General features: G+C 35.0%; 2 protein-coding genes across 2 annotated transcripts in view; one reads left to right on the top strand and one right to left on the bottom strand.

The window, feature by feature from the left end:
- Positions 1 to 2,439: 2,439 nt before the first annotated feature.
- LOC21396472 (switch-associated protein 70) lies at positions 2,440 to 12,318 on the top strand. The gene is made up of 11 exons (XM_024163469.1): positions 2,440 to 2,561; positions 2,656 to 2,763; positions 3,275 to 3,336; positions 3,410 to 3,493; positions 3,614 to 3,645; positions 3,798 to 3,879; positions 4,729 to 4,957; positions 10,971 to 11,198; positions 11,406 to 11,698; positions 11,939 to 12,060; positions 12,107 to 12,318. Exons 1-11 carry the CDS (start codon positions 2,538 to 2,540, stop codon positions 12,316 to 12,318), a joined length of 1,476 nt encoding a protein of 491 aa, XP_024019237.1. The 5' UTR covers positions 2,440 to 2,537.
- Positions 12,319 to 16,015: 3,697 nt separating this feature from the next.
- The window catches only part of LOC21396473 (transcription factor JUNGBRUNNEN 1), an 8,849-nt gene continuing 7,296 nt past the window's right edge, over positions 16,016 to 17,568 (bottom strand). The window contains exon 4 of the mRNA XM_010094870.2: positions 16,016 to 16,677. Coding sequence (XP_010093172.2) covers positions 16,093 to 16,677 — 585 coding nt within the window. The 3' untranslated portion in view covers positions 16,016 to 16,092. The remainder of the gene's footprint in view (positions 16,678 to 17,568) is intronic.

Here is a 17,568-nt window from a genome sequence, read left to right on the forward strand (position 1 = left end):
CAAGATTCTACTGGTGGTTTTTCATTTGATGTATAAATGGTAAAGAAATCCTACTTCCAGCAAGACAAAGTAGTTGAATTGGTACACTACGATAATTTTTAAAATGACCACTTGGTAATATCTGTAATGATCATAATCAATTTTTTTGAATAAAAACTGCCTAAGTTATTCACTAAGCTGTTTTTTAGCACCATAGCATCATATTTGTGTTTCATAGTTTTTTTAAAACAAAATTAAAAAAAAAAAAACAAAACATAAAAACATCAAACATACTCCTACCAAAAGTTCAAAATATCAAAGTGTGAAGCAAATTACTCAAACTGATCCGCCAGCCGAGACTGAAAAAATTAAAGGTAAGCTAATAAGTCAAGAGTCACCTCTTGACTACGTGCTACCTCTACATTACGGATCTCAAATTCCATCAAGAATCCAACGGGTATTCTCCTAACCTTCCGACATCTTACAAAACATACATAACTCATAAATCTAAATTAAGAAACCTTGAAAAAAGAACGTTTGGATTGTGTATCTAAGAGAACTAATTTGAAAGTGAATTTAGTATTAAAATTCCACTCATGAAAAAATAAATTTAGCATATGATGCTCGTAATCGCCATTATGACTACTAGTAATTATGATAATTACTATATGAGTCACAACAATAATTACCGTTGGTCATTATCATAATCACTACCTGGTAAATAAAAATTATTGTCTTGCAAACATAAAGATGCTCACAGAGCAAATCTAACTGATATTCAACTTATTATTCAAATTGGAAACAAATTTGACTAATTAGTTCCCTCAAAATCATAACCCATGCATTTTTTTTTTTTAAAGATTTCTTACCATATATGTGGGAAAAAAATTCAAAGTGCTCTTTATTAACACTTTTAAACGAGGTTGTGTCGCGTATTAGATGCAAAGCCTGTTGAAAATATATGAAACTTGTTCATATGAGGAGAGTGAGAGAAAGAACGGAGAAAGAAAGAAAGGGAGAGAAAAAAAATGTGGCAGCTTAATGCTATATTTGGTAGGAAGGAAAGAAAATAGGATAGAAAGGAAATATGAAAGTGATGGAAAATAGAAATGATGGAAAGGAAATTGATTTTTTTTTATGTTGTTTGGTATGAGAAGATAGAGAGAAAATGAGTTTACCTTCACTTGTTTGGTATTGGAAGTTAAATTGGGAGGAAAGAAAAAATCTTACTCGTAAATTACTTTTATACCCTTAAATTTTTTGCTTGGATGTTGATGGAGAAAAGGGTAGTTTAGTAACTTTGCTCACTTTAATGAGTTGTTCCCATTTTCTACCCACTTGTGGAAAGAAAAAAAATGGTGGGACCCACATGTATTATTTTCTACTCTATTTTCTCTTCCTTTCTCTTTTCTCTCTTACCAAACAACCTACATTTTCATTTTCTCTCCCAAAATCCCTCCACTTTCTTCCTTCCTTCTACTTTTCTTTCCTACCAAACATACTCTAAATAATGAGAGAAGGAGAATTAGAGAAAAAACTGTAAATTGAAATAAAGGGAGAGATTCAGGAGATATTTGTAACTTGTTCAAGTGAGGAGGGAGGAGAAAGAAAGAGAGAAAATATGAGTTCAAATGAAGAGAGAGAAAGAGAAGGAGGGAAAAAGGAGAGAGTTCAAATGAAGAGAGAGAAATTGAAATCTAACATTCAATTTTACTGAGGATAATTTTGATAATTTAACTGTGGCTGTCTTAATTGCTAATGCAGCAATGTTAAAAATAAAAGTATGAAAAAATGGTATTAGTCAGAAAATAATTATTGCAATCGGTGTATATTTGTAAATAATTCTAAAAAAAAGACTAAGGCTCGTTTATTTCGTCGATTCGAGTTTTGTTACAGTAAAAAGCTATCAGAAACAACCAAATCTAACTTTTTTGCTACAGTAAAAGGCTCTCATATAAAATTATATCTCAACTCGAATTAAAAACTTAAATTAGCGAACTAAACGGGCCCTAAAATGTCACCTACTAAGAGCCCGTTTAGTTCGCTAATTCGAGTTTTTAATTCAAGTTGAGATGTGGTTTTATGTGAGAGCTTTATAGTGTAGCAAAAAAAGATTAGATGTGACTGTTTCTGAGATCTTTTTACTGTAGTAAAACTCGAATTCTAAATTCAAATTGGTAAAATGAACGGTTCCTAAATAGTTGAGATCACCGAGGCAAATTATTTGAAAAATAAGGCCATTACGAGCTCATTTATGTTTCGTTTAGAGTAAGAAATCGTATCATAATTTATATCATAATTTATGATTTATTATAGTAATTTTTCACAAAAAAAAAACACATATAAATTAAAAATTATTCTAAATCTAGGAAGCAAAATGTCAAAACAGTGAGTCTTAAAAAAAAAAAATATATATTTTCACCCGCAAGTCCATGAATACAAACCTAACAGGCTCGTGAAAATATCACGAAACCAAAAAACCATTTGCATTTCCAAGATATTTCTCAAATCATACTTCGCCTTTGGTCTCTTTTGATCCTTCTCAATTCTGATCTACCATGGCCTCCAATGGTGCTTCTCCGGTCAGTCCTCTCTCTATATGTGTGTGTATCTATATATTTGTTGATCATTTTCTCTCTGTATATTTGATCTGCGGAGTGGTCAATTCCGATGTAGCAGAGGGCTGGGGATGCCGAGAACAGCTTGGAGAGGATCAAGCGCCAATTGGCTTCAGGTTCTGGTCGGAATTTGCTGCAAGGTCCACTTCTCAAGCGCTCCGAAACAGTACGATCCCAAAACCCTCTCTTTTCTAAAGCAATTGATTTTTGATCGTCCGTGATTCTACCTCTAATAATTGATGAAATTGAGCACAGGGTTTGTTGAATTGTTACTGAGACAGTTCGGAGTTTTTGAGTCTAGCAGATTAATCAATTTGTTATTTTTTCAACTAAGCTTAATGTTTGATTATAACAGCTTTGATCATATCCCTCGATTATTGAGATTTGTGAAATCTGGTTCTGTTATGCTCTTATTGAGAATTTATCTCGTCAATTAAGGCACCGACTTAGTTAAGGCACCGACTTAGGAACTTATAAAATCAAATGCTTATAGCCCAATAAATACTGCTTATGTAGATTGTGACTAACATAACTGTGTATGGATATTGGTAGTTGAATGCTACATTCTTATTTTGGAACTTTTTTTTTCTTAGACTTTGTTGAAGATTTCCAAAGTTGAAAATGTAGTGCTTTTTGTCCTGGGAATTGGCTGATATATCATGTATTCATTTTAACAGCTTAGAAAATGGAATGAGCGGTGGGTGATTTTAGATCCAACTACTGGGAAAATGGAATATAAGTAAGTAAATTGTGCATCGATTTTATTGCTTCAAGCTATGCTCTTCTTTTACTTAATGCTTTTTCTGCATCAGGGTTAGGAGAAATGAGCCAACTGTCAAGGGAACCATTATATTTGATGCAAATAGCACAATTACCATATCTCCAGTGAACTTCCAGTAAGATTCTTATTTTCTGGATGAGCCCTTTCTTCACTATCAACTATAGTTTATGTGATTGCTATAACTCCAGTACAATGACATTGTTTCTCTTTTGTTTTTGTTTTTTGTTTTTTTTAGTGGGCTGCCAAAGTATGATGGCTGCTGTTTCTGTATCCTTATTTATCTGCTATGAATTGTTCGGAAGTGGAATGAAATGAGACACTATACTTGCAGGCTTTCTCTTTTGTTTAGTTTCATACTGAACATTTGTTTAGCTGGATCAGACACTATACTTGCAGGCTTTCTTAACTACATTATACAGACATAGGAACCCCACAAAAGAAAGACTACTTTCTGTGTGCAGAGACACCTGGTGCAGCTAGAGCTTGGGTATCAACTTTGCAGTGAGTTCTCTTCCTCTGCAATCTGCATTCTGCAGTATCGGTATCCAAGCTAAGCAGTTCTATGAAACCAGTGTGTGATTGCATTTTCCTTATATCAAATTTTTTTTCTGCATCTGTTATTTATTATTCTTTTAGAAATACTCTCAGATGTTTAGAATTTGGATTTGGTATACATGTTATTGAAGTTAGTATTCTCTGCTTTAAAATCAGAAAATACAGAACATATGTACTTGAGATCACTTTCATACTTGTGGATGGGGAACAGAGAAGAGAGAAGAGCTCTATAATTTCAATCTTTCTATTTCATGAGACACATTTTAAGTTTTAGATTCATCACCTTCTTATCAATTTTCCTGCTGAAAGATATTCTCTCATTTTAAAAGAATCCATATGGTATCTCTACACTCTACTAGTTGGTTCTCTCCCGTGGATTGTGTTTAGAAGCCAGTTAATTAGGTTTTGTACCTTTTGTCCTTCTTATTGTTCAGTCTTGATTACGAGGCTTTCATGTCCTTTGTCTTAGTCTGACCTTTTGGGTTATTGTGCAACCATCTAGTCTCTATTAATTGCCATCGACCATAGCCACAGGTAAATGTGGGATGGAAAGAACATCTTTAGCATAGTTTAATGCTATTGAGGCTAACTATTACGCATAAGATTATGGTAAACACTTGCAGTACTATTTTTACCATTGTGGATGATCTCCTAACTTGGTTTTCATTCTGTGCCTCTTGTCTTTAACCACCAAAAGGTGCATTACATCCTTTTAAAACCATATTAGTTGCACATTTTTTCTTTTCCAGTAGTTTCGTTAATTCTATTTTCTTCCTTTTCCTTTTGGGTTGTTAGTGCTACGCAGTTGGTTCTAAAAGCCCATAAAGAGGCTGTAAATTCCTTGAGTGGCAATGGTTCTGCGAAATTAGGAACTGTTGCAACAGTAGTTGCCGCTGCCAATTCAACTGCTTTGGAATGTTCAAAAGAAGTTGAAGCAGCAATGCAGATTTCTCTGAGAACTGCTCTCGTGGTGATGGCAAATAAGACTGCTGATGGGCCAATGGATGATTTTTCAATCATGAAGGTAAGCTAGAAAACTTTCCGTCATTTGTGATGAAAAGAATTTGACATTCAATGCTCAAATGTATAAAATAGTTTGTTGAAGATATTAATTTTCTGTTTGTAAATTTTATTTTTAAGTTGATTAACAATATTAGAATATGGAAACGTGATTCTATTTTAGCCGTTCTACTCTTTAATGGTGTAAACTCTGCATTCACATTTAGTTTTATGGAACACATAGTTTGATTTAATCTGAGTTGCCCAATGATTTTTAAATGCACTCGTTGTATAAAAACCTCTTTGAGTTTATTACAACAAATTTAAATGTGCAGTAGAATTGTTTAAACTTTTAGGGCTTTTTGGTGTTGTTAGTCCCAATTAAGAACCTTTTGGTTAGGTCTGTACTCTTTTTTTTTTTTTCTTTTTGTGGTTCAATTAGTCCCCAACCTCAGATTTTTGGCAGTTTTGGTCCTTGGCCACAAAATTGACCATGGAATTTTAAGAATTTAATTAAGAAAGTCACATGTCCATCACATGATACTTGAAAGTTTACAAAAAAGGTCACATTGTGCAAAATTATATTAAAGCATGCCCTCGAAAATCTTTAAAAATTAGAAAATTTTGCGCATTATAATTTTAGTTTTGTGAAATTCCAAGTTTTTACGCATCGAGCATGTGACTACCTCTATCTAGTTTCTAATATCTATTAGTAATTTATGCTGGGGAATTTTTGCAAATTTGCAAATACCACTTGATGGTGGTGTGTCTACCTCCTTTAAATTTCAATAATCTATTGTTGATTTTAGTGGTAGGGACTAAGGCTCTTCATCCGGTTGATACGGATAGGGGACCACGTGCGGGGGACTAGCTGCCTCCTCCGGGGAAGCGACTGGATTAGCGGGGGGCTGATTCACTGATGATTCCTCGGTTCCTTTTTCATCAAAAGATTCCAAGAGAACCTGTTGCCAAAAATATTTAGTTCTAGAAGTAGTTGACCAAAAAACAAAAAAGCTTTGCGATAAAATTATCTCTTCTTGAAAAGTTCAGCGTTGCACCCATCTCATAACCAGCTAAGAACTGTTCGTATGTGTGGAAAAATAGGAGAAGACAAAATATTTCTTATTCTCTTAATTAATTCTATACAGCCGGCCCTCTTAGGGTTTTATACACAAAAGTAGAATCTTCTAGATTACACCTTATCCCATTATTCATGGGATATCTGGAAACTAGCTGATTACCTTAATCCTAGGGATACAAAATATAAATTTCAAACTTTCCTAATATATATGTTATAACCTTTGGGTAGAACTCATCCTCAAAAGCTAGCTTGTAGGGAGAGGGTGCCCAAGCTGTTATAAACCCACATGCTAAGCCCATACTTTAGCAATGTGGGACTCAATCAGGATTCTAACATACCACCACGCTTCTGACACCGACGTCCACGGTGGCCCACTCTGGATGGCCCACTCTGGCCTTTCTAGGTCGCCCCTCCTCAGGTCGCCCCTTCTGCAACGTGGGCCTGAGGAGGAGCATGCTCTGATACCAATTGTTATAACCCTTGGGTAGAACTCATCCTCAAAAGCTAGCTTGTAGGGAGAGGGTGCCCAAGTGGTTATAAACCCACATGCTAAGCCCATACTTTAGCAATGTGGGACTCAATTAGGATCCTAACAATATACTATTTACAAAATCAATAGATTGCGTTTTCCACACACCCCCTCAAGCTGGTGAATAGGTGTTCACCATTCCCAGCTTGGACACAAGATTCTGAAAGGCTGAACTATTAAGTCCTTTCGTGAGTACATCAGCAAGTTGACCCTGTGTAGATGTCGATTTCGATGTGCTTTGTTCTATCGTGCTGTACTGGGTTGTGAGCTATGCTGATTGCAGATTTGTTGTCACAGAGTCTCATTGAGCCATCCCACTTAATCTTCAAATCTTCTAAAATAATCTTCAACCATAGCAATTCACACACACCCTGAGCCATCGCTCAGAATTCGGCCCCTGCACTAGAACGAGCTACAACATTCTGTTTCTTGCTCCTCCACGTCACAAGGTTTCCACCAATAAAAGTGCAATAACCGGAAGTTGACGTTCTGTCTACCACTGACCCAACATAGTCTGCATCTGTATACGCTTCAAGCACTACTCCTCCTTTCCTTTTGAACAAAATACCTCTGCCTGGTGTCCCTTTGAGATAATGCAATACTTGGTATGCTACATGTAGATGTGCCTCCTTCGGATTATGCATGAATTGACTACTCATACTTACCGCGTATGCTATATCTGGCATAGTATGAGATAGATAGATAGATAAGTTTCCCCACCAAGCGTTGATAGATCTCTCTATCCACTGCGACATCTTCTTCCGCTTCTCCGAGCTTCAAATTTGGATCTATTGGAGTGCTTGCCGGCTTGCACGCGGTCTTCCCGGTTTCTTTGAGAAGATCTGTAACATATTTTTGCTGTGAGATGAAAATACCTTGCCTGGAATGAGCTACCTCGATTCCCAGAAAATACTTCAGCCTTCCTAGCATCTTAATATCAAATTCTTTAGCTAAACATCGATTGAGACGCTGCATATACTAAGAGGACTGTAACTCCCCCTAAAGCTGAGTGTTTGACAAACAATGTATGGTCTCCCCAACTTTGCCGATATCCCATAGCTGTCATTACCTTTGCAAATCTTCCAAACCATGCTCGCGGCGATTGCTTAAATCCATACAAGGCCTTCTTCAATCTACATACTGTGTATGTAGCTAAGTTATGACCATAACCTGGTGGAACCTCCATGTAGATTTCCTCCTCTAGTTCTCCGTGCAAAAACGCATTCTTGACATCAAACTGTTGTAGCTCCCAATTATAATTGGCTGCTAATGATAACAAAACTCTTATTGTATTCATTTCAGCCACCGGAGCGAATGTCTCTTGGTAATCAATCCCATAGGTCTGGGTATACCCCTTAGCAACCAACCTCGTCTTGTATCTTTCTATTGAACCATCTGCCATATATTTCACAGTGTAAGCCCATTTACATCCCATTGGTTTCTTCCTTTAGGCAATTTCACAAGTTCCCAAGTTCCCAAGTTTTGTTCTTCTCCAATGCTTTCATCTCCATATTCATGGCCTGTCTCCATTTTTCATCAGTTAAAGCCTCAGACAAATTGGTAGGGATCGCAATAGTATTTAGGCTGACAAGAAAGGCTTGATGGGATGGTGAGAATTTTTCAAAAGAAAGAAATTGTGCAAGTGGGTATAGAGGTCGGCTTATACATTCTCTAACTCCTTTTCTAATGGTAATGGGAAGATCCTGATTATCATTATTCATGTAGGTTTCAAAAAAAGGATTAGAAATTGTTACCTCATTTCCAGAGCTCGGGTTGGAGTCTTGAACTTGCACAGATTCCGGGATAGCCTTCTTCCTTCTTGAATACACTTTGCCTTTGCCAAATCTTACATTCTCAATGGCAGAATTTAGGTTGTCAGGCTCGGGTTCAGGCTCGGGTTCAGTGGAGTGAGGTTCGGGTTCAGTGGAGTGAGGCTCGGGTTCAGGAGAGTGAGGTTGGGGAAACTCGGGTTTTGATGGATGGAGATCAAGAGATAGAAAATCCCCCCTGTCCTTATCTTCCACTAGTGAATTCTCCCCCTGAAGATGAGGATCATTGAAATAGGATTTGTCTTCATGGAAAGTAACATCAACCGAGGCATAGAACCTTTTTGAGGGAGGATGATAACATTTGTATCATTTCTGAGTAGAAGAATAGCCCACAAAAACACATTTGACTGCCCCTGGATCTAATTTCCCCCTGCTTAGAGTATGGATATGGACAAATGCCACACACCCGAATATCCTAGGAACCAGATTAAGATTTGGATAGAATGAGGAAAGCACGTCCATTGGACTTTTGAAACCCAAAATCCTAGAAGGCAAATGATTTATAAGATGTGCAGATGTAAGAACTTCTTCCCCCCAAAGGGATTTAGGCACATTTTTTTGGAACATAAAGGATCGGGTGGAATCGAGAAGATGACCATTTTTCCTTTCTGCCACTCCATTTTGATTTGGAGTATTGACACATGATGATTCCTTCTTTTTGGAAATATGGAGTGAGGACTTGATTGAAATAGTCCCTAGCATTGTTGGATATGAATCTCTTGATATTGACCCCAAATTGGGTCTTTACCATAGAGCAGAAATTTGGAAGAACATTACTGACATCGGATTTCTGTTTAAGCAAAAATATCCAAGTGACTCGAGTACAATCATCAATAAATGAGACAAACCATTTTGCCCCTGTCACATTAAGAATTGTCGAAGGGCCTCAAATATCAGTATGAATGAGATAAAAAGGAATAGAGCTTCTTGTATTACTGATTGGAAAAGGTACACATTTGTGTTTAGCCAGTTCAGACACTTCACAATGAAATGTTCAATATCTAGACCTCTAAATAAGGAAGGAAACAGAACTTTGATAATCCTAAACGATGGATGGCCAAGTCGGCGATGGTGAAGCCAAATTTTTTCTTTATTTGATGAGAGAACTTCTGAGACAAAAGAGTGAGATGTTGTGCCCTTGGTAATGCTTGATTGATTAGGTGTTTCAAGAAGGTAGAGTCTATCCTATTCTCTAGCACGTCCAATCATCCTCTCCGAACCCTCGTCCTGAAATAAACAATAACTATGGTGAAAAAACACTCTGCAATGTGAATCTTTGGTAAGCTTTTGGACAGAAACAAGGTTTGTGGTCAATCGAGGAACATGGAGAACAGTTTTTAATGTCAATGATGGGCTTATTTTAACATCTCCTATGCCCGCTACAGTGGTTAATGATCCATATGCGGTAGTTATTTTTCTACTGCTTGAACATGGGGTATATGAGACAAACATGTTTGGTGAGTGGGTCATATGGTCGGTAGCACCGGAGTCAATGACCCAGGAGCCGGTAAGGGTTATATCTGAGACATTTAATCCAATGGAAAATGAAGACTCACCTGAATACGCCAATGAACAAGTACCTGACGGTTTGTCGAGATTGTCTATAAGGGATCTTACTCGTTTGATTTCCTCTTGGCTGAGACTCCCCATCTCTTGCAGTTTTCCTTTCCCTTTCAGCACGGTCCGAACAAGTTGGGACCATTTAAGGTAGTTTTTTCCATCCAGCCTATATGCGGCCTAAACGTTCTGCAATTCCCCCAACCTGTTGAGGCCTAACGGTTTCTACATCCTCCAACCGTGTTGTAGCGGTTATCTCTGCCACCTCTGACATCCTCAATCAAACCAAGCGGTCTCCAGGCAATTAAGGCCGGTTGTGTCAAACAGAATACAGTTCCATACAGTTCAAAGTTGCGGCAGCGAATCAATGGAACTTCAAAAAAAAAAAAAAAAAACAGCAGCAATGAAGGCTTCTGGAGAGAGTGATGATGGATATGGGCAATAAAGGCCCTATGATGAGGCTTGACAATGAAAGCCAAGAAAGAAACGGCAATGAAGGTCTAAGAAAAAATAAAGTAACCTAGGAAATCTAGGGCTCTGATACCATGTGGAAAAATAGGAGAAGAAAAAATATTTCTTATTCTCTTAATTAATTCTATACAGCAGGCCCTCTTCGGGTTTTATACACAAAAGTAGAATCTCCTAGATTACACCTTATCCCATTATTCATGGGATATCAGGAAACTAACTGATTACCTTAATCCTAAGGATACAAAATATAAATTTCAAACTTTCCTAATATATCCTATTTACAAAATCAATAGATTGCGTTTTCCACAGTATGTCATAAAAGGTCCTGCCTAATGCTGGCCCTGTAGATGGTTTGTTGCCGATATCAATGTTGAATGTTGATACAAAAGTGTAATTAATTTCAATTCATTAACCCATATTGACTTTCTGGCTGTCATAAAAGGTCCTGCCTAATGCTGGCCCTGTAGATGGTTTTTTACCGATATCAATGTTGAATGTTGATACAAAAGTGTAATTAATTTCAATTCATTAACCCATATTGACATTCTGACTGCATAACTACTTCTTGTAGGAGACTCTCCGGGTTAAGGATGAGGAACTACAAACTTTGGCTCGGGAGCTTCGTGCAAGGGATTTGACAATAAAAGAGATAGCAGACAAATTATCTGAGACTGCCGAAGCTGCTGAGGCTGCAGCATCTGCAGCTCATATAATGGATGAACAAAGGCGAATTGCTTGTTCAGAAATTGAGTGCATAGCAAAAGACTCAGAGAAACAGCTAGACTTTTCAAGATCGAAGGTAGAAATGAGAATATATTCTTGATAATTGATACATCGTGGTGTAGTATCATTAGCAGTGGTGCCTGGTTTGTTTTGTTTTTTTTTTTTTTTTCCTCCCTCCATTTTTCTACACAATCACTCGAGAAAGGGAAAAAATTGAGGTGCTGCTTATGCTATTGATTTCTCTTTTATTATTTTTGTTTATTTTTTTTATGTGTTTGTTTAGATAAGAGAGTCTGAAGGAAAAGTTGAGGCATTAAGTAAAGAAAGAGACGAATTAATCAAGCAAAGAGACTCTGCACTTCAGGAGGCCCATCTGTGGCGTTCTGAACTTGCAAAAGCTAGAGAACGTGTGGTGATTTTGGAAGCGGCTGTTGTGAGAGCGGAGGAGAAGGTGAGGGTTACAGAGGCAGGTGTTGCAGGTAGAATAAAGGAGGCTATGCAGAAGGAGAGTGCTGCATCAAAGGATAAGGAGGAACTTCTGGCATATGTCAATAATTTACAAGCACAGCTTCAAAGGTTAGGCTTCTTATAATTATCGTACTATAATTTACCATTTGTATTTTTTTATAGATTGTTTTGTTTAGGATATTTTTGTTAATGCATTTATGTCATTTGTCTCCCCTCTTATGTGTTACATGAAACTACTCTTCCGAGAGTTCAAACAAAACATTTTATTTGTCAATTCTCCTTTTCAATTAGCAGTTAGCGATGAGTGCTTGTGGACTATGAATTTATGAATTTTTTCTTGTTTTATAGACAGCATATTGAAACGAAGCAAGTTTTCAAGGAGAAGATTGAGTCTCACTCAGATATAGGCAACGCTCTTCACCTAACACGCTCTTCCCCTGACAAAACATGTGGATTTGTCCGAAGAAAATGTTGATAAAGCGTGCCTCAGTGTCTCTAAAGCAATTTCGGTATCAGGGGAGAACGTGGTCCACATGGCAAGCGATCAAGTCAATCTTCAGCCGGTTGGAGAAGGCGGATGGAGCGATATTCAAGCGACAGAATCAAGGATAGCTGATGTTAGAGAAATATCCCCAGAGGCAGAAGCAAGCAGCTTGGATATTTCTGTTGTTAGTGAACCAGCCAACGACCCTCATGGGCAAGGGAACAACTCCTTTAATCAACCATAAAACTAAGCTTGTAATTTGGTTCATAAAGCAAAAAAGATGTCACAGAACGTAGGAATTCACAAATTATTTAAATGTCAGTTATAGGATAAATTTGAACCTTCTTGGTGTAGCTATTCCTTTAATTCCATAAATTTAACAGGTTGATTTGAGGCTTCTTCGTTGTGTAGGATTTGAACATATCCCGATTGTATCTTGAGACCTTAACCAGAAGCGTTACACCTATTTGTATAAATGAGCCTACGGCAAAGATTTTTGTGGAAATTTGGAATTTGATTGTGTTGACAATCGTCTTTTTCACTCTACAAGGAACAATTGCGACATATATTGAAGAAACCTATACATAAAAAGGTATCAACATTCATATTTCCAGAAAAAAAAAAAAAAAAAAATCTAACACATTTGTTTTTTCTTTTTGTTTTGTTGTTGTTGTTGTGTTTTTATTTTTTATTTGGAGAAGGGGCTTTTAGTCTATGTCATACTTTGTTCTAAATCTATTCTATAGACACAAACACATGCCCACCAAACAAAAATTCATTTGTAGAAATTATAATTGTGGTTTTGTGGGTGATTTGATTTTTTCTTTTAAAATCAAATTTCCATTTGCTTTACTTTTAGTTTTGTACAAATGAATAATTGGTTGAAAATCAATAATTGGTTTTGTGGGTAACTGAATAATTGGCAAATTTATTCTATTCGTTGGAAAGATATAGAAGATATAGTAGTTTTTTACTGGGAGCACTTTGAGTGTAAAGATTTGGGGCAATGATGCAAATGAGATAGTTGTGGACTTGTGGTTCAATATTCATGCCTTTTTTTTTTTTTTGGAGGAGTAAAGATCGCATCATTAGAATCGCATGGAGGAAAAGAAATGCTCCATGATAGTGCATATATAAAACGTAAGTGAGAGTGATAGAGAGACGAAACTTATATTTTATTTTTATTTTTTCTTTTTTGAAGAGAATGTGTTAAAGTAAAAAAAAAAATTAAAGTTAACGTCGAAAGAGAAAGATGAGAAAAATCAATGACAATTAAAATTGTCTATTTTATCTCGATTTTTCTTTCTTTTTTTTTTTTTTTTTTTTTTTTTTTTTTTTAAAAAAAAGAGAATTAGTTAAAGTAAAAGAAAACAAAGTTGATGTCAAAAAAGAAAGTCGAGAAATATCAATGACAATGAAAATTGAGAAGCAGTTAAAAGGTTGTTTCTCCTTTTAGCTTGACCACGATTTCTTCCGTGAGAGCAACTCCAATCACGTTAGTTATTTCATATTTTTAGCTAAAATGACTAATGATTTAGCTAAAATTTAGTTTTTTTCCACTCCAAGAATTAGCTAAATGGTTAGCTATTTCGGAGAATCCATTTTGCATTAGCTAAATATAGCTAGCAAGAAGTGATTACTATTTAATTTTTTTGTATTATTTTATTGTTTCAAACCATAATAAATGCAAAGGTTCTTTTAAAATTCAATAAAGTTATTCATATTTTTAAACACAATAAATATTAAAATAATATATACTTAGTTAAAATAGATATATGATTGGAGTGACTCACTAAAAAGTTGCTAACTAAAATAGCTTTCTAACCATTTTAATTAGAATTTAACTAAAATTTAAAGAGCTTTTTTAAAGATGATCTAAGTACCACTAATGAAACTTTTATAATATTGTAAATTTCCATAAAGAAGTTTGAAAATGACCATTTGAGTTTTGTTAACCATAAAACATATCACATCATTCTTCGAACAAGTACTTTCTACTCTCCTTGACTTTCTGGCTCCGTTCTTTTCGCTGATTCGAGTTTAGAATTCAAGTTTTGCTACAGTAAAAAGCTCTCAGAAATAGTCACATCTAACTTTTTTACTACAGTAAAAAGCTCTCACACAACATCACATCTCAACTCGAATTAAAAACTCAAATTAGCGAACCGAACGGGCCCTAAACTCCTTCAAATCACCGCCGCCCATTGTCCTTGCCCTCCTTTGGTCAGAAATCGTGGTCATTTTTGCCATTGTTTTGATGTAAATATAAATTGTGAATGAAAAAAATAAAAATACCTATCATTAGTACTCTAAACCTTATTGAGAAAGTGATGAATAACTTTACAAATTTGTTAATGCATGTTCAAAATAATTTTCCCTCAAAACTAGGATTAAAATAAGTATTTTTATGATAAAAATCAATATTTAATATATCTAAATTTTCTTATTTTCTTATCATGTCATTTTGATCATTTTAACCACTTACAATGGTAACCTTACCGTGTTACCAAAAATTATGTATTGCTTTTGGAACTAATAATACTTTGAAACTTACATTTATTGTACACTCAATTGCTTTATGTCTGAGATGTTTTTCCCTTCACCACGGCTAACAACAATTCTTCCAAATCTTAATATTAACAAACTGGCTGATGTATGATCCAAGAGTCCAAGCTAAAGACTAAATGCATAAATTATTTTCGCCCTATTTCAGCCACAAAAACTTATGAATTTCACTTTCAATTTGATAATCTTTTGTCAATATCTAGCTTCTACAAATCCGTAAAGTTTTATGGTCCACAATTTTTCGTTTTATTCTCTTGGAGTGCAAATACATTTTCCTCAGCTACTAATTATTTTGTCAATTATGATCATTCTGAGAGAAATAACGGATTCCCAAGACTTCAAAAACAAATTGAATTGAACGTCCAATATTCTCAATGTCAAACTTTTGTTAATTTGACTTCTGGTATAAGAAGAAAATATTAATTATTTTGGATAACTTGCATCCCTTGTATTCTTAATTTTGGTTAGATATGCTCTTACGCTTGTGGTGTAATCAATTCAAAAAAGTCCACGAGAGCATGCTACCAAACTTCAAATTAGATATTCGTAAGGCCAAGGCCAAATAAATTGATATTGCTTTTTAGTAATATATATTATGGAGGACATTAATAACTTATATTTTCCAAAATATTTACCTGGAATTATGTCAGGGACACCAACTTAAATCTCAACTCTTATATATCAACTGATGTGATATGTGAGTTGTCCTCTGTTTATTGATAGATGCAATCTTTATTATTAATTGACGTTATAATGTTTTAAACACCTACTAATGTAAATATGACAACTCATGCACGTCTGTTGATACACAAGAGTTGAGATTCGAGTTGGTGTCTCAAACATTAATCATTTTCCCTGTTTTGTCAAAATTTAGCGAGTCAACACTATCCAACAGCGATATGACTTTTGTGTGTATCAAATTTCAAATTCAAAATATCATAAAACTGTATATGAACAATATTCTGAGCACAGACTCATGCAAAACCTTAAACGTCAAAAAAAAACTCAAGTACTGTACATTATAATATATTGTAATTAAGTTCACCCTATTAATTATATGGGCTTGAACAACGTTTATTTGAATAGTTATAGATAAAAACAACCTAACTAAAATATATAGATATGTTCGTATGAAAATATTGAACAAGACACAAATTTCATCTTATAAGTCTTTATTTGCTGCGCAGCAATAAACTGTAGTGTATTGCTTTGATTCTTATATATATTGATTAATATAGTGCAACATAGACTACAAATCATCGCGGCGTACTAATTAAACAAAGGCATATATGTGTATATATATGAGTATGTATATATATCTGCAAAATCACGTAGAAATTATTTAAAAAAAAAAAAAAAACAGAATAAGAGGAAAGCTAGCAAGTTTCCTTTTAAGTGCCATACAAAATTATTTCCTGTATATGTATGGCCAGATCATATCGTATACATAATGTTATGACTTATCTGTAACATCATAAAGTTGGGATGGGTGACGATCAACGGCTAGCTGTACCACTGATCTGAGCTCATCCCAGCTGCCATTTGTAAAGAAATCATGATCCGCTGCATTAGGGTTCATATTAAAGCTCGGATAAGAACCCGGGAATATTGAACCTTGATGATGATGAAGATATTGCTGATGAGCAGCTAGAGGAAAATTGATATTGTTATTACAGAGGTGCCCTTTATGAAACCAGCTTCCGCGATTCGTTCGATCAAGATCAGGTTGTTGATGATCCGAACAAACTGTAGGTTTTGATGATCTTTTGTCCTTGCGTTGTAAAAATTGCACATTCTGATTTTGATGATCATCAGAGTGATCTAGTTCCAACCTTACCTGATGAGGGTCGTTGTAGTCAGTTTCGAAGCTGCATGTTTTGGAGCTTGAATCGTCAACTGGACATGATATTTTTGATGATGATGATGATTTTCCGGGTGTGGTACTCTCTTTGCAATTTTGATTATTATTATCTTTGGGGATATTGTACTTTTTGTAAGATGGGATTCGTTTGAATATTCGGCAGAGTGTCCATACTTCCTGCAAATAATTAATAATCAATTGTTCATTATAGAGGTCATACTATATATGTCTATAGGATGACAAATGTTTGGAGAATATAATTGCAAGAAAGTAAAGAAATTTATGAGATGTTTGGTTCATGGATTCAAAACTATGATTTACGATTTTAGTTTTAAAATTTAAATTTTTCGTGAGAGAAAAACACTGTAAAAAATCAAGAACTATAATTCCGAACTAAAGACGAACCCTAAAACAAACATCCCATTAAAATGTCAAGGGTTGACTTTTCTATGAGAAAAGAAGTGACATGATTTATAATGTTGGAAAATATGTAAATTTTAATTAGGTGATTGAGGTTTAATTCTTCAAGATCAAGATCATGGGAGTCTAAAAGCAAATCCTAGACTTTTCTGTTCAAAGACGCAGGAGATTGAATATGTGGGTGCCAACTGCAAACTTTGACCACTAAAATTACGACGAAATGAGCTAGTACATCTTTGCCAATTTTTATTGCTTATGTGTACATATATTACAATGCCTTTGGTATTTTATAATATCCTATATTTCGGGAAAACAACGATTCATTTTCACACTTGCTAATAAATAGATATTAGTAGTCTAGTATAATTTAATCATTTATAGGCTATTGTTGATATTTAGTAAGTTTTGAATATAAAAAATATCTACAAGCTGTTCCATCTACGTGATCCATCACCAAAACAAAAGTAAGCTATATATATATATATATATTATATCTTTAGATATTAGTAGTCTAGTATAATTTAATCATTTATAGGCTATTGTTGATATTTAGTAAGTTTTGAATATAAAAAATATCTACAAGCTGTTCCATCTACGTGATCCATCACCAAAACAAAAGTAAGCTATATATATATATATATATTATAT

The sequence above is a fragment of the Morus notabilis genome, unplaced genomic scaffold, assembly GCF_000414095.1.
Source record: "Morus notabilis unplaced genomic scaffold, ASM41409v2 Scaffold275, whole genome shotgun sequence".
NCBI classification, from domain to species: Eukaryota; Viridiplantae; Streptophyta; class Magnoliopsida; order Rosales; family Moraceae; genus Morus; species Morus notabilis.

Excerpts from the sequence above, each read along its gene's own strand:
- LOC21396472 (XM_024163469.1), top strand. The coding sequence starts at position 2,538 with ATGGCCTCCAATGGTGCTTCTCCG. Across the intron at positions 2,562-2,655 it reads CCTCCAATGGTGCTTCTCCG|CAGAGGGCTGGGGATGCCGA; the intron begins GTCAGTCCTCTC and ends ATTCCGATGTAG. Across the intron at positions 3,337-3,409 it reads ACTGGGAAAATGGAATATAA|GGTTAGGAGAAATGAGCCAA; the intron begins GTAAGTAAATTG and ends TTTCTGCATCAG.